The sequence below is a fragment of the Rissa tridactyla genome, chromosome 7, assembly GCF_028500815.1.
Source record: "Rissa tridactyla isolate bRisTri1 chromosome 7, bRisTri1.patW.cur.20221130, whole genome shotgun sequence".
NCBI lineage: Eukaryota > Metazoa > Chordata > Aves > Charadriiformes > Laridae > Rissa > Rissa tridactyla.
Window position 1 is genome coordinate 25,605,819 of NC_071472.1, and position 25,503 is coordinate 25,631,321.

Below are 25,503 nucleotides of genomic sequence, written 5' to 3' on the forward strand. Positions count from 1 at the left end.
GCCGCAGATCTGGTGTGATGTTTGGCCATTGCACACTTCGTTAGTACTTCAGAAAGCTTACCATGCATAACTCATCTCCACGTGTCATGTAACTGTTTTAATTTGCTGAGGATTAAAAGCCAAGTTTGTCTTTAGGATGTCTTCAGAGAGCTTTTGCTACTCACGTGCCCTGGGCAGAGCTTGGACTTACATGTCATTCTTTGTTTTTACAGCTTCTTTGTTCAATTTTTTTTTTATTTTAGCCTTTATTTTATTTTACTGCTCAACCTTTAAAAAATGTATTTAATTTCATTTTATTTTTCAGACACCTCTTATTGAACCTCACATCCCACATCGTCCTACTAAAACCATTACACAGGTAATAGGACATAGGTGTGCTGTAGAGCCAGGCCACTAGACAAATGAAAATAACTCCAGTTTTCAACAGTGTGATGTGTATAAGCTGATGTTTTCTGTTAGATGTGATAAGTATGTGAGACTTAAAATCCTGAATATTTACTAGATTAATTTGCAAAAAGTAAGCATCTGTGTAAGGACAATTTAGGGAAAAGAGAACTTGTGTTTTGTTTTGCAGAAGGCAGTACAGAGATTGCAGAAAGTTTTAATATCTGTGTGTCTTGGTCCCTTTTTTTTTCTCCATGATCACCAAGGTTCCTTCAGAAAAGATCCTCAGAGCTGGAAAGATTTTGCGGAATACAATTCTGTCCCGAGCCCCTCACATGATAAGAGATCGTAAATACCATCTGAAGACTTACAGGTGTGTGAGCTGATTGTATAGAGGTCTCTGAATTTTTATGCCTGCCAGCCTCTGATTTGTGATTTATGCCTTACCATACTTGCAGGTCTCAAAAGGTCTGAAATTATTTTGTGATGCTATTTGAGTCTGGACGTTATGCAGTCTTTAATGGGCCTGGTAAATCTTTTCTGAAGTAATTTGACTGGAAATTGAGTCCATGATTGTGAAAAGAGCATTCACATACAAAAACTCTTCCAAAGTTAATAGCATAGTTAGCTGGAATATTCTGTGCAATATCAAGTTAAAATGTAGATTCTGTTCCCTTCATATATCAGTAAGAGATAATAGGAAAGTTCACTAATATATTATGTTATTGTACTGATTGCTGCAGCAGTGTTGCTCAGTGTGGAGTTCGAAAAATTCACCTGGCTAGAAACATTCCTTATGTAGATTTTCTGCTCTATTTAAATTATTGTTTTTTTCGAGTGTATTGCCAGGCTTTCTCGTCTTCCTGCTGGTGGCAGCACTGTCTTGCTGAAGTGGGATAACAATGGCACTTGCAGAATAGGAATCTGACTTCAATAAGTCAGGATCTATCTACTGTTGGTTTAAGAAACAATCAATTTTTTTAGTGTCTAATGTTTAAATCAAATACCTAATGCATTATTCAGAATATATTTAAATAAACATTGGCTTAAAATCTCTGAGTATGTCTTTTTCTAAATAATAAATCAGTAGGTTTGATCCGCTTTTGAGATAAGTGCATTGATTTTCCAAATTTGAGACCAAAATGTATTTAATATGATGCTGGGTATCCGTATCTTGTGAGCTGATCTGAGAATATATCATGATATGATATTGCTCATTGTTCTGGAAGAACGAAAGAGCACGTATGATAAATGAAGATCAGTGCTGGTCCAAACAACTGCACTGTTTTATTTCATACATATCTGGGAAAAACTCTTACTGTTCTATCCTTGTGTTTTTTAAATATGGAATGCCAAAATTTAGATTGGATCCAGGTGAGGGAAAGTTTTGTCATTAAAATGGGATTATAATTGGAGGAGCATTATTTAAGCTAAGTTTCAGCAATTTCAGTATTATCTATTTCCTTGGTCTCTGAAAGTGATGCGTGAAGTGTGGAGCCACAGGAGCCTGTCTAGGACTAGCCAGCTTCCTCTCTGTTCTGCCTGTGATCAGTTACAGATTTGTAAGTTTTTGATCACATTGCTTATTTGCTTCTGTTCTGCTGAGGTACGGAGTGTTATGACAAAGAATTTTACTTAGTGACCATGTGGCTTTTTGGTTCTTTCCCCCCTCTTTGGGCATTCTCCAGAACTTGAGGCCTGCTGTTGTCTGCATCTGGGTCAGTCAGGATGTGTGAGGTGACCAACACCTAGCATGAGAGAGCCTCAGAAACACTGTGGACCTACAAACCAATGTCCTCAAATACAGTGTGGCCCAAGTTTGGTTACAAATGGAGGAACACTCATAACACTCACTCTTCCTGTGGAGGCTGTTCTCCTTGGCAAAGCTTTTACAGTGTTCAATGATGTGTTTTCATGCAGGATTCTGAAAAGCGTGAGGCTTTTGCTATCCCATGCTATACAGAGAAGGTTTCCTTTAAAATCTGTGTTGAAGTTGTTGTGCTGGTACAATAGGTTTTGTACCAGGTGGCACGTACTCAGTCTGATGCTCTGAACTTTGCATTTCCCAAAACACTTATTGTTCTGATGTCTGATCCCTCAAAACTGAACACCTTCACTGGTATTTTGAGTATATACGTGTAGATGGTGACATTGTGTTTTCTGCAGGGAGATTTGAGTAAGGACATACAGAGTTTAAGATATCACCACTCTTGGCAGACACTGTGTGTGATCTCCCTCTTGCCTAGCTCCCTTTTCACTTCTATCTATTTATTTGTCCTTAAGGCAATGCTGTGTGGGGACAGAACTAGTTGACTGGATGATGCAGCAAAGTCCTTGTGTCCATTCACGAACCCAGGCTGTTGGCATGTGGCAAGTATTGCTGGAAGAAGGTGTTCTTAACCACGGTAAGATAATCAGCATCTTGACTAAACCATGGGCAATGTGTGACATCAGTGCCTCTGTAGATCTTTCTTTCATGAAAAAGAATGGGACCATGAGCCCAAAAGAAATGCTGCAGAGCAGCCTGTTCATTCATAAGTGCCAGTGCAACACACAGACAGCATTACATGAATCTTGCTACCAGTATGCCTTTTTAACTTATGAGAATGTTGAAAAGTAAATGAACAGTTTATAATGATAACTCTAACTATACTTCCGAGTGCACTGGCTAGTGCTTATACTGCAAGAGCTGGATAGCGCTCAGGCCAAAACCAAGAGATGTATTACCATACAGAAAAAATGATCTTCATCAAAGATTTGCAGCATTTGGAAGTGAATGTGAGCATTTGTGTTTGCTCAGATCCATAATTTTGGAATGATTTTCAGTGGTTTTGGAATGATTCCCAAATTCAGCACTCCAAATATTCCAGTGCAGAGATCTGGGATTTTACGTTAGTTTTCTGACTGTATTTCACACTGACTTTCAGTTTCCATTTGGCAGGATTTACTTGCTAACAGGATATTATAGCCCTCAAAAGGGTAGCTTTCTAAAGCAATATTCATATTTGAAACTTTGCATGTACAGTTTTATTAAGTTCAGAAGAGCAGTTCTATTACAGTACACTTCCATTTATCCTCTGCTGTGCTTCCCATATCCCAGGGAAAAATTTCCACACTAAGAAGACAGATTGTTTCCACCACTTCCTTACCCTAAGGGCTCTAACTTTAATTCCTGCCTAATATTGCCTTGAACTCCCAGGGGCAAACTGTTGCAAGCTGCATCACAGTAACCAACTCAACACATCGCTCCAACTTGCTTGGAAGACCAAGGGTTTGTCCTTCACTATATCATAGCCTGTCTTTAGAAGTCTTCTCTTGGTAGTCTTTCCATTAAGTTCCCCTGGGATTGCATCTTGATGATGTACATTTCTGGTACATCAGAAAGAGTTTAGATGCTTTTGTTACCTTTTAGCCCTGTCTGAATCATGTAGGGCAAGGTGTCCACCTCTTAGAAATTAATGACGTAACCATTTCCCCAATGTAAATTGTTTGCTTAAAAGAAATTATTTGAAACAATAAGAACAAAACCAGATCTAATAAGAAAAAAAACACGCACGTGCACACGCACACACACACTTATGTCTACACACCCACAACACACACATATAGAAGCCACTTGGAAAGTATTTGTAGTACACAATTTAAAAGTGTACCCTTCAGGCTACATAATTTGGACATATGTGAGAAATAGAAGTGTTTCATACTCTTGTAGTTTCTCTGTAGCTTTCTTTCCCTTCCTAACTAATATATCTGTGACATATACGATGCCACCCAGATTTCTACAAGGTTAACTGTAATGAGGAAAGCTTTGTGTTTGACATGTCGTGTTGTTTTCAGTGGATCAGGAACACCACTTTCAAGACAAGTACTTATTTTATCGATTTTTGGACGATGAGCATGAAGATGCCCCTTTGCCAACTGAGGAAGAGAAAAAAGAATGCGATGAGGAGCTACAGGACACTATGCTGCTTCTGTCTCAGATTGGGCCAGATGCTCATATGAGGATGATTCTCAGAAAACCGTAAGCAGATTAATGAGTTAATATTATACATGAGCTTTCCTTGTGGCAAGGAAACAAGAGAAGTCTACATTTATTATCAGGCATCCTTTGGCCAGTTATTCCACTTCAGTGCCAGTTTGTTCAACCTCTAAAGTTTTTAAGTCCATGTTAAGTCATTTCCAGTCCTTATTAATGCTTACAAGTTGAACTATGTGTTGAGAATAACCATCAAAGGCCATGAATGCCATCATACACACTTTGAGGTAAATGCTGCATTAAGAGTTTTTATTTCATTTCTGAGTCTCCCCAAAAGTAAGTTGCAGGTAATAGAAGAGTCCTGCTCCATTAACACTTTCTGTGTAGATGTGCGATTCAATTAACTATGCTGCTTTCAGTTATTGTGAGTGAGTAGAGTGGTAGGATGGTAGCACAGCAAGTGCCTTTCAATTACAGCTGTCAGTGGCAGCCATTAATTAGATTCATCCTCGGTAGAACTTTATTGAATTAAGATAAGCTGGACTTGGCCTGTTGTAGTTTGCTAGCAAGGTGTGAAATGTGGTTCTGTGGGTTTATTTATCCATTCTTATGGTTATAAAATCAATACATTGAAAAAAAAATGGTTTCTGTACCAAGGCCACAGAGGATGTCTGCCTGACCTTTTCATAGCTCTCAGATAGAATCATAGAATCATAGGGTTGGAAGGGACCTCTGGAGATCATCTAGTCCAACCCCCTGCCAGAGCAGGGTCACCTAGAGCAGGTTGCACAGGAACACGTCCAGGCGGGTTTTGAATGTCTCCGGAGTTGGAGACTCCACCACCTCTCTGGGCAGCCTGTGCCAGATCATGTCCTCTCACTCGCCGGTTGGCTGACCATCCTTTCGGCAATACATTCTGGTCACACTGAAAACTGCACTAAAGGCCTTCTTTATGGGCAACTTTATTGTGACTTAAAGCAACCAGTATAAACTCTGTTTGACCCTTGAAGGCAATCTCTTCATTATGCAAGTAGCGTGTAGAAGCTGCTGAAGACATATTTTGCTGCTAATTAAGTGCACAGAGAATAATGAATTACTTAAGGTCATCTTCACAAAAGATTTACTTGTAAAAGGGTCAGTTCAAGAAAGGTAAGTAAACAAAGCTGGATCCTGCTCCTTTGAGGCAATTGGCAAAGTTTGTCTTAGCTATGGGGTAGGACTGGGCCTTGCCTACAGCGTGAGAACATTTTTTTATGCTAAAAATGTTTTGAATCCACTTAACACAAGTGCTTGCTCTTGTTCTGGTTCCATCTGTATCCTTTCCCCGATCCATTCTTGGCCCTCTGCTGTCTGTTTAGATTGTAAGCTTATTTAGATGGCACTTTTCCAAAAATGCTAAAAGCACTGAATTTCAAAAGTGCCATCAGATACTTGTGCTTATAAAAACAGGTAACACTGCCATGCAGCAATAGTTTTAAAAGTATAAATTCTCTTTCCTCTGTTTATTAGAGGTCTAGTCAAACACAACCAAAGGACAGCTCACTCCCTGTCACGCAAAATACATAGACAAACTAGGCTGGGAGCATGGTGCTTCCGTAAACCCTTATGCTGTCAGGGAAGTGAGGTGTTTTCTCCTGGCAGAGATGTCCTGTGCCTTCTCCACTGAGGAGCTAAAGGGGGCTTCTTGCACCTATGAGCAGATGCCAGTCCTTCGGAGACTGTGAGCAGTGCAATGCGTGCTGTGACCCCGCACCTCTGCACCATCTCCTTTCCCTCAGGGTGACTGAGCAGGTCGACTCTTGGAGAATTGCCCCCTTAGATTTTCCTGGGTTTTGGCTGCCTGCTACTTTTTCTTTCCATCGTGACTTTCAGAGCAGCCAGTGTGAGTTTACGCCGGCAGGATCAATGTTGATTATCATCCACGCTCCTTGCAGAGAGCTGAAGGGCTGGAATGATGCTGTGGAAAGTACCGCTTTCCCCTCTCTGTCGTCACTTGCACAGCATCATCTGAAAGAATATTCAGAGGAGATTTTTCATGCAATATAGTGAGGGGAAATCGGTTTGCTCAAGACTGACAGCCATCTGACATCTTTCCCTATCCCTGTCCCTGAAGGTGCTTATTTTTGCTGCCCTTTGCTCGTGGGAGCAAGCTTCTACTGCCAGGCACCATATTAACTACTGTTCTAGTATTCAGTTTACATACGTTATGATTTTGTTAGTTGAAAGTCCACCCTGGGCTGAGCTGTATCAAAGCTGTTAAAATCTCCATGAATCTCAGAGTCCTGCTAGTTTTGAGTAGACACCATTACAGCTGCCAAAAGTTCAAGGAATTGTCAGGGCTTCAGAGACCCTGTCTCTGGCTGACCTGAGCAGGACCCACAATTTTCAAACCAACACAGCTGCATTTTATAATAGTCACCATTTCCAGAGAGGTTACAGAACTCCGATAATTACCCTGAATGAAATAAGACAATATTCTTTGATGAGAAGATTACTTTGAGAATTTGATTGTATAATGAAGCTGTTGCTTTGAAAGGTACTTTCTATTGTTCAAAATCTGAAAATCTCTAGCAAAAAGTGTCACTTGTTTTGACAGTCGACTTAAAAAATTCTCTGTTTATTACATTAACTGCAGCATTTTAACTGTCAAACTGTGAAAGAATGTTCTATAGTTTAAAAAACAGAATGGAGCTCAGGGAAATTTTTGGCAGACTCTTGTTGCTATTGGGTGGTGTTTTTTTTCTTCGGAAACACATACACTGAATGTGAAAATAGCTTTTTGTGAAGTAGCAAACACAGCTCTCTGCTTCTTATAATGCCTGGAGCACAGGTGCAGACCTTGAGCAAGTCCCTGCAAAAAATATTGTGGAATTAACACAGCTCTTCCTTACAAGAGTTTCAATCCTTCAGTATGAAAATACATCCTGAAAACACTTTTCCAGTTATTTTTATTTGATTTTAATGGTGTTCAGATATAGCTAACTTGATGGTAAACCCTAATTAAATAGGATGCTATAATACAAAGCTAAGCACAGTAATAACAGGAGTTTTACAGAGAGAATGATATTAATCAGACAACAGTATTTCACTCAGACGATGTTATGGATTATATTCTTTTTTAATACTCTAGGCTACTGTAAGTTAGCAGTATGACTGAAGCAAAAAATCTGTGTTATTTATTGTTGGTGACTTCACTCAGCACATTTTTTTCTCAGTACAAAGAGTGTTTGATTCCACGTGTGATCAGTAATCAAATTTTAGTGTCAACTTGCATAAGTAAGCTCGACAGGGTGCTAGGGAGAGGAAGTGAAAACAAACTTAAACATGGTAAACAGCACAAAAAATATATATTATAAAATATAAAAATATCTATTATAAAATATCCATTTAATTATTCCTAAGAATCTATAGCTTCTTGAAGGTCTTGTAAAAATTAAGCAAGATATATTTATTCTCTTATTCTTAAATTTTTTTATTTAGATATTGCACCCAGCTGTTAGTAGTAAGAACCATACTGGATTTCTCCGTAAAGCCTGTATGTATTAAGTTCTGTCGTCCTTGGTGGAGTTTTCTGCGAATGACATTTAATAAACCAAGTGTTATTTCTGGGACAGGAAATACAGATTATCTTTCCACATACCAGTTCACTGACATTTATGGGTGTTATAGGTGGTAAATTGTATATATGGAGTTGATCAAGGAGCACTGATTGAAGCACAAAGATTACGTGCTAGAATAAGTGAACACTCATTCACTTTCACATTATTCAAGATTATTCATGTCTCCTATATATTCTTTATGGTACTTGAAGACAAAATTTGTACTCTGAAAATATATGCGTATTTGACATATAATTGCAATGTTATGGTGTCTCTGATCCTTTCCCTTGTTCTTATTATCTGAGAATTTTCTGGTTAGCTGTACGTACATGATTTATCTGTGGCAAAGTACTATGTTTCTGTCAACATCTTAGTCACAGAGAAGCTCAATGTCTCTGACCTTGATAAATTCTCCAAACACTGAACAGTTTTTATTGATCACTTAATATCACCTGAGTTCTCCTGTCCATTAATGTGTAGCCTTGTTCTCTACCTATTCCATTTATTATCCTGTCCATAACCAGCTATTGCTGTTAGAATGTGTCCCCTGCAGAAACTAGGTCTTTACACAGCAGGATCCTACAAATCAACATCAGTGGGTCACCACACAGGTTTTTCAGAAGCAGTGATGCCTAATATCTCTCCACGTGACATCTGCAGGAGCAGAAGTAAAGACTGGGTACATCCACTATAGATTGTCAGTCCTCCCAGTGTGCTAACGCAGGAGGCAAATGGACATACTGAAAGAAGACTGTACCCTTTTGTTTTGATAGAGATCTGAGGTAGTAAGACATCATCCGTTCATATTTTAATGTCATGTAGAAATGTGTTAATTTGTTATGCTATGTTTTCTGTTTTCCAAGACATGCTGGTTTTGCAAGCATGTAATAAAATTAAAGTTGTTACTTCCTATGGGCAGTATTATATGTTAAAATCCTAACAGTGTGTTTCTTAAATCTCCAATGAAAGGTAGCTCGTACTGGCTTAGCTTTATTCTGTACTTACTTACTTAAGCTGCTACTGCTCCACATAAATCACTAGGAGTGGCAGCCTTATAATTTCAAGGCAGATTCAGAAATAGTAAAGAGTATTTTGAGTCACTAGAGGGCATAGGAGTACCAAAACATTTTCTGTTTCTCCCTTAGCAGTTCATTCCATTCTGTATGAGAAAAGAATAATTTCATCTAAAACGTTTTTTGTCTAAATTGGTCTTTAATCTGGGCAATAATAAATGCATATCATTGGTAAGTGAAAAACAGATGAAAAATACAGCTGGCTTAGCACAGATGTCAGTTGTCCTTATGTTTTCTATGACTTCTTCAGTACTTCTTTCATCCAAAAGAAGTCTCCATCAAACTTCTTTTGCAAAAAGATGCAATATAACTTCAGAGTGACGCAATTGCTGGGTGCTCCTTCTCCCTCATACATTATTTAGATAGACTGATGAACCAAGAGGTGATTAGGAAGACAACCTGTAGAGTACTATATGTCTTTATATGACTTTCCTGATCGTCTAGACGCTAGAGTCTCCTTTAATATTGACATTTTAGGAGGAATACTTCTGTCAGGAGGGTTCTTCTAGGGCCGTCCAAAGATTCAGCTGAGCTGTTAATTCTTTAGACATCACACTTTGCAGACAGTGGGGTTTGGAACTGCGCAGTAGCCTGTTCTTAATGTGAGCATGTAAACCTTCTCCTTTGAAAGTCCTGCCCCTGAACTGGACTTCCTTTAATCCTAGTTCCTCACATCTTAAATTTATCCTCTCTCACTTCTTATGATCTAGGTTGCTCTTTTCTGCTGTTCTTGGCCCATTGATTTAATTACTTGTGTTCTGCTTTTCACATTCTTTGAAAGGACTCAGTCCTATAAAAGTAACTTAGGATAATGCTTTAAAGGATTTTTTCTCTGTGTGTGTATGTAACTCCAATGTGCTGTCTGAAATTATATCACAGGAGCATTTGTCCTTTTAGAAAACAAACTTGTATTTGACACTTTAACTGAAGAGAATCTTGTGAATGCGAAAAAGATGAGGAGTTACTCACAAGCTCCTGCAACTCCTTCTCATGGGTACTACTAATTAGGTCCTCCGAAGCATCTCTGACACACTACAGTCCTCAGGTATTTGTGTCCTTTTTTAGCAATCAGAAAATTTTCCAGTGTGTAGAATACCGAATTGCAATGATTTCAGTCACAGTGGCAGCCTCATTCCTTGTTGTGTTATAGGAGGATTATTCCTTCGTCAACACATGCTTTTTATTAATGGCAGCTTCTTGTATTTTTCAGTGAGAGAAGTTGAAACTATTGAGTTGTTCTTATTTACCTTTGTGGCTGAACAACAGCACTCAGCATTAACTCTCTAGTGGTCATTTACTGTCCTCCAGGATGCCCTGCTGCCTCTTCCAAATGGTTCAGCAGAAATTTACGGGCTCCTTTACAAACCACTATTACTGTCTGTTTGCTACAACTAATTAGTGCCACATGTGAAAAAAAGCACAGGTCCCACACCCAGGAGTCCTTTTGAAAGGAACGAATCTTTACGTACCATTTTTGATTCATCTGACCATTTTACTTATAGAACGCTTGATTTCATCAGGAAAGCTGCCTAATCAGGATCTCTCTGAAGTGGTTGCTATGGCTGCTCCTCGGTGTCATTCAGGTGGTTTCATAGTGCTTCCATCCTTTGTGTGTTTCAGTCCTCCAGCCAAAACCATCGTACAGCCCCGTGAGGATGTACCCTTCAGTAGAGAGTACAACAGCATTTTGTGTTGTTTTGTACTTCTCTAAGTGTTTATTTTGGGCATTTATTGCATTTTGCTGTCCTTTTTATCTTCTTTCTATAGGCCTGGCCAGAGAACTGTAGATGACTTAGAAATTATATATGAAGAACTTCTTCACATTAAGGCCTTATCTCATCTTTCTACCACAGTAAGTATTTTTAAAAATGTAACTCATCACCAAAAGGGATATTGAATTTTGACTTCTGGTACTTTATTAGAATTGGAGCGCCTACAACCCTTTCTATTTATACTTTCCATGCAAATAAGTTATTCCCGCCTGTGAGGACCACCCAAGCACTATGCAGATGTAGGTTGTCTTTTGGATACCAGATACAATTCTCTTCACGTGTTTCTGCCCACTGACTCACTTGGCACAGGTCTTCCGTCTGGGTCCATATCTGAGTTTAAATTAAGATGCATGCGATCTGACCTGACACCTGGGACTGCGGCCCTAAAGAATTTTCCAGAATAGATGTCTGATTTCTGAACTATAAGAAGTCTTGGCTTGAACCAGGAGGGGGAATCACACAGTGCAGAAAGGTGTACTGGGCAGTGCTGGCTGGTGGGAGTTTCGTCCTAGCGTGAAGGAAAGCCCATCAGACACCTTCTCTGTGAGTGGGCAAGAACAGTGCAGAGAACCAAGAATAAATGAAATGGAGAAAATGCCTGGAAGAGAGAACGCAACTGTTTAAAGACTCACCACCGTTAGCACATTGAGGGGGGGTGAAGAACACTCTTGATACTACAGGCATAACCCAAACCAAAAAAATCCAAACCACAAAATATTTCCAGAGGAGAAGAAATTCAGACTTGAGGTAAAAATCCATAGCAAGTTGCATATAGAGGAAGGATGTCAAATGATACAAACTGCAAGAAATACTTGGCATTTTGAAGAAGTGCAGTTGATTCCATGTTTTTAGTAAGAATTTGGAAACACCAGTGTATTACATGCAGCACGAACTAAAGCAGAGGACAGAAACCATGACTAGCTTAGAGGAAATCTTCAGAGGAGCAACAGACAGCATTGCTGCTATGAACCAAAAGATTAATGGTCAATCGACTTGAAAGCAAAGGCATAATTCCTAAAGTAGTACGTTTTCTAGATATGCCATGAGCAGCAGGAAGTAAAATGGAAAAAACTCAGGTCTCATGGTGGTGAACTAATGCCTGCTAGAGAAGCCTAAGAAGTTAATGTATGAATGAAAAACAATTATATAATACAGCGTTAAAAACAAATCAAAATCTTGGCTTCATTGAGAGGATTCATTCAGTGCAGAGGCAAGTGACTGAAATAGCTGAGAAGACATCTGAGGACGTACATGGGTAGGAACGCTCTCTACAATGTGCAGAACAGTGCTAATGTATTTCCTGTCCTTATGAAAATATCATTGCCTTCAGGCAGAGGTTATAAAAGAGTTTGGTGAGATAACTGTTACAGAAATCACAGGCCTGTGGGTGCTTTCACTGGTCACTGTACCAAAAAAAACACCTGTCCCAACGCCTCCATTTATCCCTCTTCTTCTCCAGACTGCAAACAGGGAGTGCTTTGCCCTGGTTTTCAGGAAAGACTTGCGGGAGGGGTGGCTGGTGTGGTATGTTTCTGCTTGGTACCTGTGCAAAGGTTTGGTGGATGCCTTTAGGACATCAGAGCCTGAATTTGTCTACGTGTCTCAGGAGATGCAGCCACCAGACTCTCATCTAGATTGTGTCCAGAATTTGAGAGTTCTTCCCTAGGTTTTTATTCATGGCCTAAATTTTTTTTCAATTTAAACAATTGTGAGAATGGTGTGAAAATACTACTAATAAATAAATGTTGGAGCCAGCTTTTGACCTGTATTTGGCACAGTTAAGTTACTCAGTAGTACCTCTGGAACATGGATTGTCACCAGCTGACATTCTCTGAAGACAAGAATCCCACTGCTTGGAAATTGGCCTCCAAGTCCTTGGAGACTTGCAGTTGTATGAAGAGGGACATAAAGCACATAGGAAAACTCAGGATAATATGAGATTCCCAATGCTGCTACTATTTTGTGAAAGTAACACCAACTACAGTGAGAAAGAGAGGTTTTAAACAGTGTCTCACCAGAGGCAACTGTCCGGTGAGTTGTAAGAGCTAATCCCATCAGAGCAATACGAACCCAGCGAGGAGCAGGCTGACCCCGAGGGCAGTGCCGCACTCTCCAGTCCTGGAAGAGGCAGTGAGCTGGACGCTTTGCCTGGGAAGCTGTCAGGCGTAAAGGGGTCTCAGCAGGTCCAGATGGCTGCACCTCACAGCTCCACACAGCAGAAGTGGCCAGACTTATGTCAGGAAGGGGAAGGGTACTGGTTTCTCAGGGAAGAACAGGAATACCACAGAGCCCCGTGGAGTACTTGGCAATTGCTGGTTATCTTCTGTAATAGATTAGTGATTACCATTTGAAATTTTCCATGATGTTAATGTTAATGGCGGTTTCACATGTGTGTGTATGAAGAAAGATGTGGAGACTCATATCTTAAAGACGCCCTTGTCTGAGGCATTTGGAGCCAGGAAATGTAGAGGGTCATGTTCTGTAAAGCCGATCAGTAGCAATTAGGACATGAAGTGAAGCAGACCATTGTCTGACTTGTGACTCTGAATGATACTGAACAATGCAGAGGGAAGGAAAGCAGCGACTGGGGTATATTATGTGACTTCCCCTCACCAGGAAGAGTAAGATACATGTAAAAACCGTAATTTCTCTCTCTTTATTTTAAGGTAAAGCGAGAATTAGCAGGTGTCCTCATTTTTGAGTCACATCCCAAAGCAGGAACGGTCTGTAAGTAAATGTAATCCCGTGAGATCTTCTTTCTAATCTGTGGCGTGGACATTTAAATTCTTAATGTTTAAATGGCAAGAGCAACACTTGGATGCACTCTTCAAACTTGAGTGTTTAAAACCTGAGGTAATAGGTGTTGTCTTAGTCTGCTGATGATTGCAGGGTCAGTACCAAAATTAATTCTATATCCTTGGTTGGATGTATGTATCACCTACAATTTTGGTGTGGTTTTATCTAGAATTTTGGGTTGGACCAATCTTTATTTAAAATGTATTTTAATATTATCCTTGTATTAAAAAAAATCTGGCAACACAAAAGAAAAGTATTAAAATGTTAGATTACTCAGACTTGTTTATACTGATAAGTTTTAGCAAATGAATGGCAAATTCACAGCGACTAGAAAATGGGGTTAGAACATGGTGCTACAGGTGGGATTCAAATCTGTGTGCTGATTAGTAATTGATAACCTGACGTGTATTGATAAAGTAGTTGTTGCAATTGTCATGGAAAATAAAAGCAATTTTCACAGCAGTGTAATAAAATAACTGCTATATGGGTGTGTGGGTTTTTTTCTAAAATCTGAAGGCATTTGCTTTTAAGATCATAATATGCCCTTTTTCAAGGTAGACATTAATATGACTGCAATAGAGTTACCTTGAATTTTATTGAGTGCAGAATCTGGCCCATTTATATTTTGAATAACTATATTCTCACCATAAAATCTTTTCTCTCTCTTGTAGTATTTAATCAGGGAGAAGAAGGTACTTCTTGGTACATTATCCTAAAGGGATCAGTAAACGTAGTCATTTATGGCAAGGTATTTTTTCAGAAGACTTTTTATATGATTCTTATTATTAAACTTGTAAAAGTAAACTTTGAAGGAATACAGTCTAATTTAGAGCAAAATTACTTTGTCTGAGGAAACAAATTGAATGTAATTTTATTAAGAAATGACCCAGTGGTTTCACTGATTATACTTCCAGTTGATTGCTGTATAATTTCAGGATATATTACACACTTTCTGAATATAATTCGTCAGAGTTACATCAGTATCTTTAGGACAGAGTAATTTTCTGGAATTCGGTGAATTGCCAGACTTCTGTCTCATGGGGGTTTTTGCCCTGTCCCTTTACTACCGTATTCTCTTGCATTTGTATGACTAACTTTTCTGACGCATGTCTGACAGAAGTACTGCTTTGTGAGTTTCTCAGGTTGGATGAACCCCTCCCAAATTTATGCCAGCGCTTCATTTTAGTTAAGCTCTAGACTGAAGAGCATCTCTATTAAATTTCCTGTTTATGAGAGAGATTTTTCAAGGCAAAAAATAGGACTTTAGTACATAGCAATCCCTTGAGTCTTTAAAAATCCTTACTTCCCTACTGATTTCTCATTCAGTGACCAAGAATACTCTATTCTGAACACCAAGCATTTCACCAAAATCTGGCATAGAGGCCCTGGTGCTTAAGTAACCCATATTTAGCTACATTTTTTACATCACTGGGTGGGCCAGATCCTCTGTTACTATAAATTGGAGTAAATGGAGCGCTGCTGATTTACACCAGCTGAGGATGTGGTGTTATACGTTATTTCCACTAACTTGATCTTATTTTTTAGGGCCTCTTTAAATAAAAAACAAACAACTCGACAACTTTCTGTCTTCAGCAGGGCTAGAAGAGTCCTTGAAGCTGAATGTAATTTCCGAGAACAAGCCAATTCTTTTCTATTCTTGCCTTTCTTTAGTAATAGTAATAACCAGCTATCAAGTATTGTTTCCTAGTCATTATTTTGGCTGTTGATTTCCTGCCAAATAGATTTGTTTTGGTATTTGATTGTGAAGTCCGGTGTTTGTACAAGGACTTTCAATAGAATCCAGAGTAATGATGGGTTTCTGCATGTAAATGTTTTGCTCTGTGCAGGGTGTGGTGTGTACTTTACACGAAGGAGATGATTTTGGCAAGTTAGCGCTTGTGAATGATGCTCCCAGAGCAGCTTCCATTGTTCTGCGTGAAGACAACTGCCACTTCTTGAGAGTAGACAAAGAGGACTTCAACAGGATTCTTAGGGTAAGAGTGGGAAGGGCTGCCCCAACAGCGTGATATCAGAACTCGCAAATTTTTCTGGAGTCCATCTTATTTCTATGGATATATTGATATTGATAACCTTGTTTGAAGTGTCCCTAATTGCAGAAAAGAGATCTGACATAATCTGGAATATATTAATCATCTTTACTATTCTTCTATTCCTAGCTCAGCCACAAAAATGGGAGCAAATGGAATCTTTTGTCTCTCACATTTCTGTCATCTAGAATTTGCCAAGTGCTCAGTTTTTCCTTATGCTGTCCAGGATTTCTGGGTGATCTCCCATCCAAATATTGAATAAAACAAGATCACCCGTTCTCCCACATAGGTCAGTGTCAGGTACCTTAAAATCAATAGATTCAAGGCAGAATCAAGTGGCAAATTTAAATAAAGTACAGGTAAATACACAGATGTCTTTATCAGATAACTCTAGAAGGATATTCCCAGACTAGTTTTACAGTTATTCATGTTAGGGCAAATGTATTCCAAAGTCTAGCTGTAATTCTGTAAATACAGGTTGTTTTGCAATAATTCATAGTATAGGAAGTCAAAACCAGTGTCATCCTGTATTTGAACGTATACATGCCCGGTATTGTAGCAATAAAACCTGTCCAGACAGAGTACTCTGCTAGAAAAATAACATAAGATTGTGTTTACTGTACAAAGGGAACAAGGATCCCATTAGCAGTAAGGTTGGGTTGGCCATGGAGATTCCCAACTGATTTAGCTTTTGTCAATACTTCAAAGAAGATGAAAGTCCGTGGTCTTCCTGATTTTCATCTATGTTATTTGAGTACACATTATATTTAATTCTTCTTTTTTTCTTTTTCTACTGTGATCTGGTAGTAGAAAATGAAGTTTACTGCCCGTTTACTGAGCTAAGACTTAACCATTTTTAAGTGCCATTTTCTTCGTTTTTTAAAAAGAGGAAAGTCATATTATAGATAATAATGATCATGTACAAGTGGGTTAGAGATTACTTTACATATGGAAAGTTTGGGGGAGGGACTTTTTTTTTTTGGCAAACTTTTGCCATAGCCAGAGATTTTTCACATGGTTCTTCCATTTCTCTGCTGCTCCCCCCAGTGCCAGTGCTTCCCTCTTGATTCTGCCTGTGAGAAAAGCAGAAAAAAGATAAATACAGTGGAAAAGAGCCAACCCCAGAGTCATTTGTGTTTGAAAGTCATGCACTTTTTCAGAGTAACTAATCAGCCAAATTGGGTGCAATTACTTTATTAAAAGTAACTTGTCTTGCAGGATGTGGAAGCAAATACAGTAAGACTCAAAGAACATGACCAAGATGTCTTGGTGTTGGAGAAGATCCCAGCAGGAAGCAGAGTTTCTAATCAAGGAAATTCACAGCCCCAGCACAAGTATGTTTTCTTTCAATAGTGCAAATGTCAGACAATGATTAACCTTTTCATACGGTATTGTTATCCAAACAACAGCATATTCCCCCTTTCTATGGAAGAATGCAGTGTATATAAAGTTTTCTTTTTTCATTCATCAGCTGATTAAATGCCCCATACTGGATATTATATCCATTTCTAGCAGCACACCAGTTCTATGTCTTTACACAATAATTCTCTAAAGATCTCACTGTAAATACTTATCTCATGTAATAGCTTTTAAATGGACTGCACATGGAGAATGCTGAAACCCTATTAAGCTGAACTCCCGTGTAAAAGACGTGAGGAAAATACATTGTTTTATTGTTAAGTGCAGATATTTTCATTTGGATTTTGAGCTCTGGATTCTAGTAAGAGTTTGCTAGGTACAATTTATATACGTAGATCTTTGGATCTCATGCAATGAAAGTCACACAGCTTATCTTACAGAATAGGTTTGCACTGTAATAACAATATTCATTATATTTACTTTCTTCCTGAGAGGGAAAAAGTACAATTCCGTTTGGGTACTACTGTGATAAGAGTAGAGAGTGAGACTATTATAATTCCAAATGTTGGTAAAACCCCTAAAGGCTTTGTAAATGTGTTATTTGTAAATGGATGCACAATTTTCTTCAGAAACGCTTGAACAACTCCAACAAAATAAGCACCAAGAAGTTTTGAATCCTTTACCCTCGATTTTACTTTTTCTCAAAGAGAGAGCTAATTTAATGTGAGATATTTTGGGTACAATCTGATCTGGGATTTCATGTCCATTTTACCCGCATAACTGAATAGAAAGATTTGTAAAGATCTGTGAAGGGTTGAATAAACCAGTCCTTGTATTTTACATACACATTTCACATATTTCAAAAACACCTGTTTCGTCTTTCACTTGATCTATTAGAAAAACAAACTATGCTACCAGGAAAACATGTACTCTTACAGCAAATTTTCTTTTGTCTGAATGAGGGGAACTTGACTGCAGCCAGTGGATTCGCATCAGCAGCTGCAACGCACAGCAACTTGGTCATAGATTTAAATACGTTTTCTTGGATCTGTTATATTCGCCACGCTTTCAAAAGTGAAAGCTTCATTTGAACATATTTCAAACACTATCTTCCTTGCAAACTCTTTGCTCCAGCATTATTTGTATTATTTAACACTTTCTTGTTCAGAATTCGATAAAAATAGCTGGAGACATTTATGGTCCCTGGTTACGCTGTATTTTAGAGCTTACATTCCAGGAATGTTTTCAGGTAAAGCTCAGAATTTCATTTATATAAATATTTTATGCATTTGGTCAGCTTTTGAGTACTATCAATGTGCCAGCAAGGGAGCTTTTGCTGCTAACAATGACAAATAGACATAAGCTACACAAAAAAGGAAGCTACCTTGAAAGTTCACTGTCCGCTTTTCAGCAGTCAGATTACTTTGTTAACAGTGTGTTGGCAGTGTCTTTTTGTTTAAAATCTTTCAAAGTGAGTTCACTGGTTTTGAAGATGACATTTCTTTTGTTTCTTTTGTTAGTAAATAGAATAAGTGGCTGCATTTCTGCTTGACAGTCCAAATCAAAGTTACTGATGTATTCTGATTTCCAGAATGTGTTACTGGAATGTGTTAGCTGAGTGTTCAGTACTTTTGAAAATCACTGTGCCCAAAAGAGAAGCTTAACAGGGACCTCTTCTTAAAGGCTTGCTGCTTTGCCCTTAATTGAGTAGCCTACACCTCCGATAGCTCTTCAGAGGAGCTGCCCTTTGGGCTTTGCTCCTAAGCAGGTACGTAGCATTTGCACTAGTGAAACGTTCTGCATCCCAAAGTTGTTCCCTGAGATACCCAGTCAACCAACAAACTAATTTTCTTCATCTTAGTCTTGGGGAAAACTTCACTTTGTGAGCAGATCCTCTCAGTTGCAGTTTGGATTCTACCGCCTCCTCTACTGAGGAGGCACAGCTCCTACATAGCTCCCCGAGCCATGCTTTCAAACAGTGACAGTTTCACTTCGAAGGACTAGCTCTGAAGTTCTCGCTCCCAAGATCTAACTCTTTATGGGTGATCACTCTCACGCAGGATGAATTCAGCAGCCCTGCAAGTCACTTCACTGTTCATTTTCACTTTCATATTCAGACTACAGCAACCTGTGATTTCTCTGCTTCACTCACTTAGATACTTGGTTAGTATCTCTGCGAGAATGTGCACTGGCTTAACAAGTGTTTGTGTTCTTGGGACATCAATACAGTTCTTCCAAAGAGGTTGGCAGGTAAAAGAACTGTGACGGTCAGCGCTCAAAGTGAGGAGGAGCTCCCAGGAGCTCAGCTCCACCACTTATTTCTCAGCAGGAGCAGAGTATCTTCACTTCTCGGGGTTTTTTCTTTCTTTCTTTCTTTTTTTTTTTTTAAGTTTCATACTTTATCAGTTGGATTCCAAAAAAAAAAAAAAAGAAAAAAGATGCAAAGATTGAAAGAATGGAGGGAAAGATAAAGATAAAATATCTGATCTGCAAAGAAAGGAAAAAAAGGCGACAGGACAAGTTTAGCAATATCCTATGATATTCTGCTGGTACTTAAAATCTTGCCAGCGTTTTTGCATGAAACAGAAAAACCTGATTATTGCACTAGTTCTCTCACCTCCCTAAATTTACTCCAGGAAATGGTACAATCCTAAGTTTATCCACTTGAAAAACTTACTTACTTCAGCTATCTAAGGGCATTGCACAAATCTGAAGATACAGTGTGCTGTTTCATTATCTGCCTACATCTTCTCAGACCAACACCTGTCAGGGATGCTGAAGGAAATTGTTCCCTTGCTCTGACACTGACACACACCAGTTCTCATTTCATGCTCACAGTGAGTCTGTTAAGACCCTCTGATGACTGCGATTTATTCTCAGTGGAGGAGCATTTCTGATTACACTTCCCGAGGTTTGCACCAGTGCAGCTCTGCTGATTGCGGTGTAACTGTGGTGGTGTTATACTGGAGTCCTTGTGCGGGCAGGGGAGATCTGTCATCTCATGCTCTGTGGGTAGGGCGGAGAGTGTTACTGCTCCCATTTTACAGGGGGGAAGCCAACAAAGATTGTGAGGGGTTTTGTCCTAAGCCACACAGAGATTCTGATCAGAGCAGGTGTTTGTACTCTGGCATTCATCAGTCCTGGTCTTCTCACTGGTACACAACTGTTTCTTGATTAGCTGTTTTGCGTATGAGACACTAACTGCTTCTTTCCCTCCCTCAGGTATATCGTGATGTCAGGAACCCCAGAGAAAATTTTAGAGCACTTTCTAGAAACTATGCGCCTTGAAGCAACTTTAAGTGAAGCAACAGGTATCTACATGACAAAGGCTGTGTTATTATTACTGCATAAGATGGTCTTGCTGGTGGAACACTGCAATGTGAAGCTTTGAAAAGCAGCTAGAATAACAACTACCCACTGCTCTGAAACAGCCCTGAGAAAACCTAGGAAATCCAGAATTAAAGATAACAGTTCACTCCTCCTTGCCCGCTCTATTGTATTCGCACTTTTGGTTCAGAGTAGAACAGCAAAATCTCAAAAGGTGCCAGTCATAACTTTGATTCGGCACAACTGTAAGGCCAGGACAGGGCACGCATTACCACCTGATGATAATGGTACTCATACTTCTTGTTCTGGATGTCACTTTATACTGTGAACTAGCTTGATACCTCCAGCCATTGCATTATGCTAGTATAAATTTTCCCAAATTTTCATATCCATATCACATTTAAAGTATAAAAATTTAAATTACTTGTTTGTGAATACTTTCCCATGCGCGGGGAAAGAAGAATTGTTACTCAAAAGAGAAGAACTCAGCACACCATGGGCCAAGTCCCAAGAATGCAGGTTGCTGCAGCTGCACTTAATAGGTGCTTTTCTTTAGCATAAAGGGAACAGAGAATTTACATAATGGGTACAGATATTTGCTGACTTACTATTTGTAAGTATTTTAATTTTAAAAGAGAGTTAGGCACAAAAAATTGCTCCTAATTATGATAAAGTAATGCAGAGACTTTTATATTAAGCTACATAATACCGCTTTAGCAAGTACTTTTTACGTTGCAGATGTTATAGATTCATAGAATTGTCTAGGTCGGAAGGGACCTTTAATATCATTGAGTCCAACCATTAACCTAACACTGCCACAACCACCACTAAACCATGTCCCTAAGCACCACATCTACCCATTTTTTAAATACTTCAGGGTTGGTGATTCAACTACTTCGCTGGGCAGCGTGTTCCAATGTTTGATAACCCTTTCTGTGAAGAAATTTTTCCTAATATCCCATCTAAACCTCCCCTTGAGGCCATTGCCTCTTGTCCTATCACTTGTTACTTGGGAAAAGAGACCGACCCCCACCTTGCTACGCCCTCCTTTCAGGCAGTTGTAGAGAGCGAGAAGGTCTCCCCTCAGCCTCCTTCTCTCCAGGCTGAACACCCCCAGCTCCCTCAGCCGCTCCTCACAAGACTTGTACTCCAGACCCCTCACCAGCTCCATTGCCCTTCTCCGGACCCGCTCCAGCACCTCAAGGTCTTTCTTGTGGTGAGGGGCCCAAAACTGGACACAGCACTCGAGGTGGGGCCTCACCAGTGCCGAGTACAGGGGGACCATCACTTCCCTAGTCCGGCTCACCACACTGTTCCTGATACAAGCCATGACACTGTTGGCCTTCTTGGCCACCTGGGCACACTGCTGGCTCATATCCAGCCAGCTGTCGACCAACACCCCCAGGTCCCTTTCCACCAGGCAGCTCTCCAGTTTTTTCAAACCCTTATCATTTCATGATCACTATGCCCAAGATGGCCTCCAACCATCACATCCCCCAAAATATATATTCAAAGGTGTTCTTAAATCCAGTTAATCCGTTACTGACCTCATAGTATTGGAGAAGCCTGTGGTCCATAAATGGTGGAAGAATTAAAAGATTACAGAAATCCTTTTAGAGTGTGTATTTTAACCACTTTTAAGAATAAAAATTATCCTTTTTATAGATACCTGTTTATTAGGATTACAAGCAGAATGTTGTTCTTTAAGCCTGCAAGTAGATAATCACAAGTTTACTATTCAGAGTATGCATGTATTATACATTTTTCTAAAACAAATTATTTTTTAAATCTTTTAAAAATTTTCCCCAAAATATCGGTGACAAGATTATACCTATATCCTAATGGGGTACAAAATGTCACAATTCACAAACAAAGCCATCTTTAAGATATTGAAGCTCAGAGTGCTGGAAAATCGAATTTTTAGTTTATGCATTTCTTTAATTTAAGAACAGTTAAAATCCACTTTGCTCTGGATATTACGTAAAGAAAATGTCCCACCCTTTCCGAGGTGAGTTTTCTCAACTGAGAGATATTTCGTTTATGAATTACAGTGAAAGCAATGATGGAATATTACATTGCACAGTTATCATATGTTTTCTGACATCCCTTACTTAGGGGTTTTTACATGTTTCTCTTATCTCAAAAGTTGCACTGTAGAAACGATACTCCAGGGTGTTGTGTTTATTTTTCCTCAGTGATTCCATATAAGACTTGCATAGTTTAAAAGTAAAATAAAGTTTATTCTCACAGCCAAACTTATTCTGGCCTCTGCAGCCAGGCCTTATAAATCCTTCTTGTCACAAATACAAAGATAAGGCAAACGGGGATTTACACCAGTGCTACCATGGATCATTTTAACAGGAAAAATAGCTTGCTATTTTTTTGCCAGAGAAAATGTCAGTCATATTCTTCATATATGTTTTAATGTAAAAGCAGCGGCTGTGATACTTCTGAATCAAAATAAAACCAGAAGTTTGACTGTCCATTTACCTCTTTTAGGCCTTCTGCTTATTGCTAGGAAATCAGCAAAGAATTAAATGATTTGCCTTCTCCCGTGTAATACATACTAAAAGTGCTCTCTGGTGTTGTAGTTCCCTAAAGCCAAATGCAGCAGCAGTTCTTAGGTACTCAGGTGTGGCAGGCCGGATTCTTATGCTAAGATCACTTGTAGAGAAGTATATCCAGATATTTCACTTCAGCACAGATGGTGGGTTTTTTGCTGTACCAAATTTCCCTTTGACACAGGCAAATGACTGTTAACATAAGTGCAATACAATTCATGCAGACAAGAATAAAAGCTTAATAGTTCAGCTCTTATTTGTTCATTCCCCATTTTCATACTTAATGCCTGCAAACAAAGTGCAAAAAGACCCCTTAATTATCTGCAGAGGGCTAATAAGATATTTTAGCTGAAAGAAAACTCATCCTTGTGATCGCCAAGCTGTTTGCAGGGGCTTAGTTGACTTTTTTCTTTCTTCTCTTTTCACAGATTCTGTTTTAAATGATTTTATTATGATGCACTGTGTTTTTATGCCAAATAGTCAGCTCTGCCCAGCCTTGATGGCACAATATCCTTTTGTGAGGGAAAAGTTACATCCCTTTAACAGCTATCCCTATCGGTGGTGAGACTGAAGCTTCTCTCTCTCAAGAAGTACATCACGTTTTGTGGAGGCTGTGCCTTGTGGGTAGGTTCTCACTGTCTAACAGCTGTGCATAGCTCAACAACTCCGAAATGGATAGAGTATACCCGTGATGAGATACAGTCCCCGAGCATGAAAACTGTGTCTTTCCTGTGCTGATTACTATTTCAAGGGAAAGAAATGTACCGTCCCTCCACCAGATAAGTGAAATTTCATAAAAGTTTGGATTATCCTTTCCGTCTTCCTTGGTTTTGCTGAACTGCAGCATCTGGATTTTAACAAAGATCATTATGTTTTGGTGATTTTAATGGTCCGCTTTATAGATTACAAGCTGCAAACTGCCTCAAGCAAAAGGGTGCCTAAACTAGTAGATTGAGTAAGTAGTTCCTAGGTGCTGTCATAATAGTTATGAATAAAAGCAATAATCTATAATAACAGTCTATAGCAAATGTTAACAAACTGCAAGAAACTTCAATTGCACGCAAATCCCTAGGAGATGAAAGCTTACAGTGGGTAGCATTGAGACTGGAGGTGATTCTTGTGCTGTCTGCATGTTTTACAGAAGAGTCTGTGAAATGTCCATCAGCCAGTTACTGGCAGGTTGTTTAGTTTGGGGAGCTGTTGGGCACTGGGAGTTTTCCTTGTGCACAGTGACTTGAAGCTATCAAGTGACTGGGAGCATTAAATAAACATATAATGTTTTCTGTTTTATAGAATTCTGACAGGGGTATAATAACTTCAATTCCCTATGTATTTTTTTAGAATCAGATTGGTGTGAAAGTGTGCTTTCCTTGAAGCTCAGTGGGGCGAGTGACATCTGGGAAAGCTAACACCCTGAAACCACAAAATAGAGCATCGTGTCCTTGTCTGGCAAGCTTGACGAGCCATTTGTGTTACTCCTAGCAAGGACAGTAATTGTTTTGAAAACCTTTGGACCCATAAAACTGGTCTGCAGAAAATTGTTTGTACACCTGAAACAAACACATTTTCCAAAACCACATAGTTTTGGATATCAGAAGTATTATGAAATGCTGTTGCTGACAGCTTGGAGAGGGGAAGAAAAGGACAGCACTTTTTATCTTTGTTTTGGTGGGGTTTTTTTTGATTTATCTAGCCCATATTATTCAATCAGTCCATCTGAGACTCAGGCTTGTCTGTCCTCAGTTATAATAGTATACCTCTGATACCCAATAACTGGGAAAATCAGATGCATAAGCAAAATGTACCTCATTGTTTATAGGGGAAAAGCTTTTCTGAAATCAAAGTTACAGTGTCACTTATATGTATGTGTTCACTTGTGATGAAGTCTGTTCTGGAGAGGAAGCTAAGACCATGGTCTTAAGTGGCTCATGGGAGGCATCTTTTCAGAGAGGAGGAGGAGGGCTGGAAGTAACTGGTATCCCACTGCTTTAGTCTCAGCTTTTCCTAGAGCCGAATTATTGTTTATTTGATCCATCCTGAATATGGAAAATCAAACTGTGCTCTCCTGATTGTACCATTGAAATTTATTGTTAGAGTTGAAAGGTTGCTAACAAAGCTCAACTTTTTTGAGCAAAATCACCCTACAAAAATGTTTGCCGGTTCTGTGAGACTAAGGAGAGATTCGTTATGCTCAGTCAGGAAACGAAAACAGAAAAAGAAAAAGAAGAAAGGCGATTCAGTCAGAGACATTGGTTTTGCTCCCGCTCCCAATTTCAAATCAGTACGTGTCTATTTTCCTATACCCACTTAGGATAATATTTTAGCTAGCAGCATGCAAGTATGAGTAGAGCTAGGCCACTGTAGTGCTTTCAAGCATAGTACAGGGTGTAAATTATTTGGGTTTTCACTTCTTCTACAGCGGCATTTTGCCATCTTTAAGTTCTTTAATCCTGAAAGGAAAGGACAGGTGTGCCATTCTGGCTAAGTAACATTATTGCTTGCTGCGGATTCAGTATAAGCACTGGATGGTGCTGTCCCTTGGCGCACCACTCTTTTTTAGTCATTAAACTATATGGGTCCTGCAATATTAAAAAAAATTACATACTTC

General features: G+C 39.2%; 1 protein-coding gene across 2 annotated transcripts in view; it reads left to right on the forward strand.

Annotated features, from left to right (window-relative positions):
• The window catches only part of RAPGEF4 (Rap guanine nucleotide exchange factor 4), a 156,152-nt gene that overhangs the window by 99,999 nt on the left and 30,650 nt on the right, over positions 1 to 25,503 (forward strand). For both annotated transcript variants that reach the window (XM_054208785.1, XM_054208787.1), the window contains 11 exons: positions 305 to 358; positions 651 to 757; positions 2,668 to 2,789; positions 4,222 to 4,405; positions 10,800 to 10,884; positions 13,471 to 13,531; positions 14,272 to 14,348; positions 15,448 to 15,594; positions 16,867 to 16,982; positions 20,230 to 20,318; positions 23,324 to 23,402. In XM_054208785.1, coding sequence (XP_054064760.1) covers positions 305 to 358; positions 651 to 757; positions 2,668 to 2,789; positions 4,222 to 4,405; positions 10,800 to 10,884; positions 13,471 to 13,531; positions 14,272 to 14,348; positions 15,448 to 15,594; positions 16,867 to 16,982; positions 20,230 to 20,318; positions 23,324 to 23,402 — 1,121 coding nt within the window. The remainder of the gene's footprint in view (positions 1 to 304; positions 359 to 650; positions 758 to 2,667; positions 2,790 to 4,221; positions 4,406 to 10,799; positions 10,885 to 13,470; positions 13,532 to 14,271; positions 14,349 to 15,447; positions 15,595 to 16,866; positions 16,983 to 20,229; positions 20,319 to 23,323; positions 23,403 to 25,503) is intronic.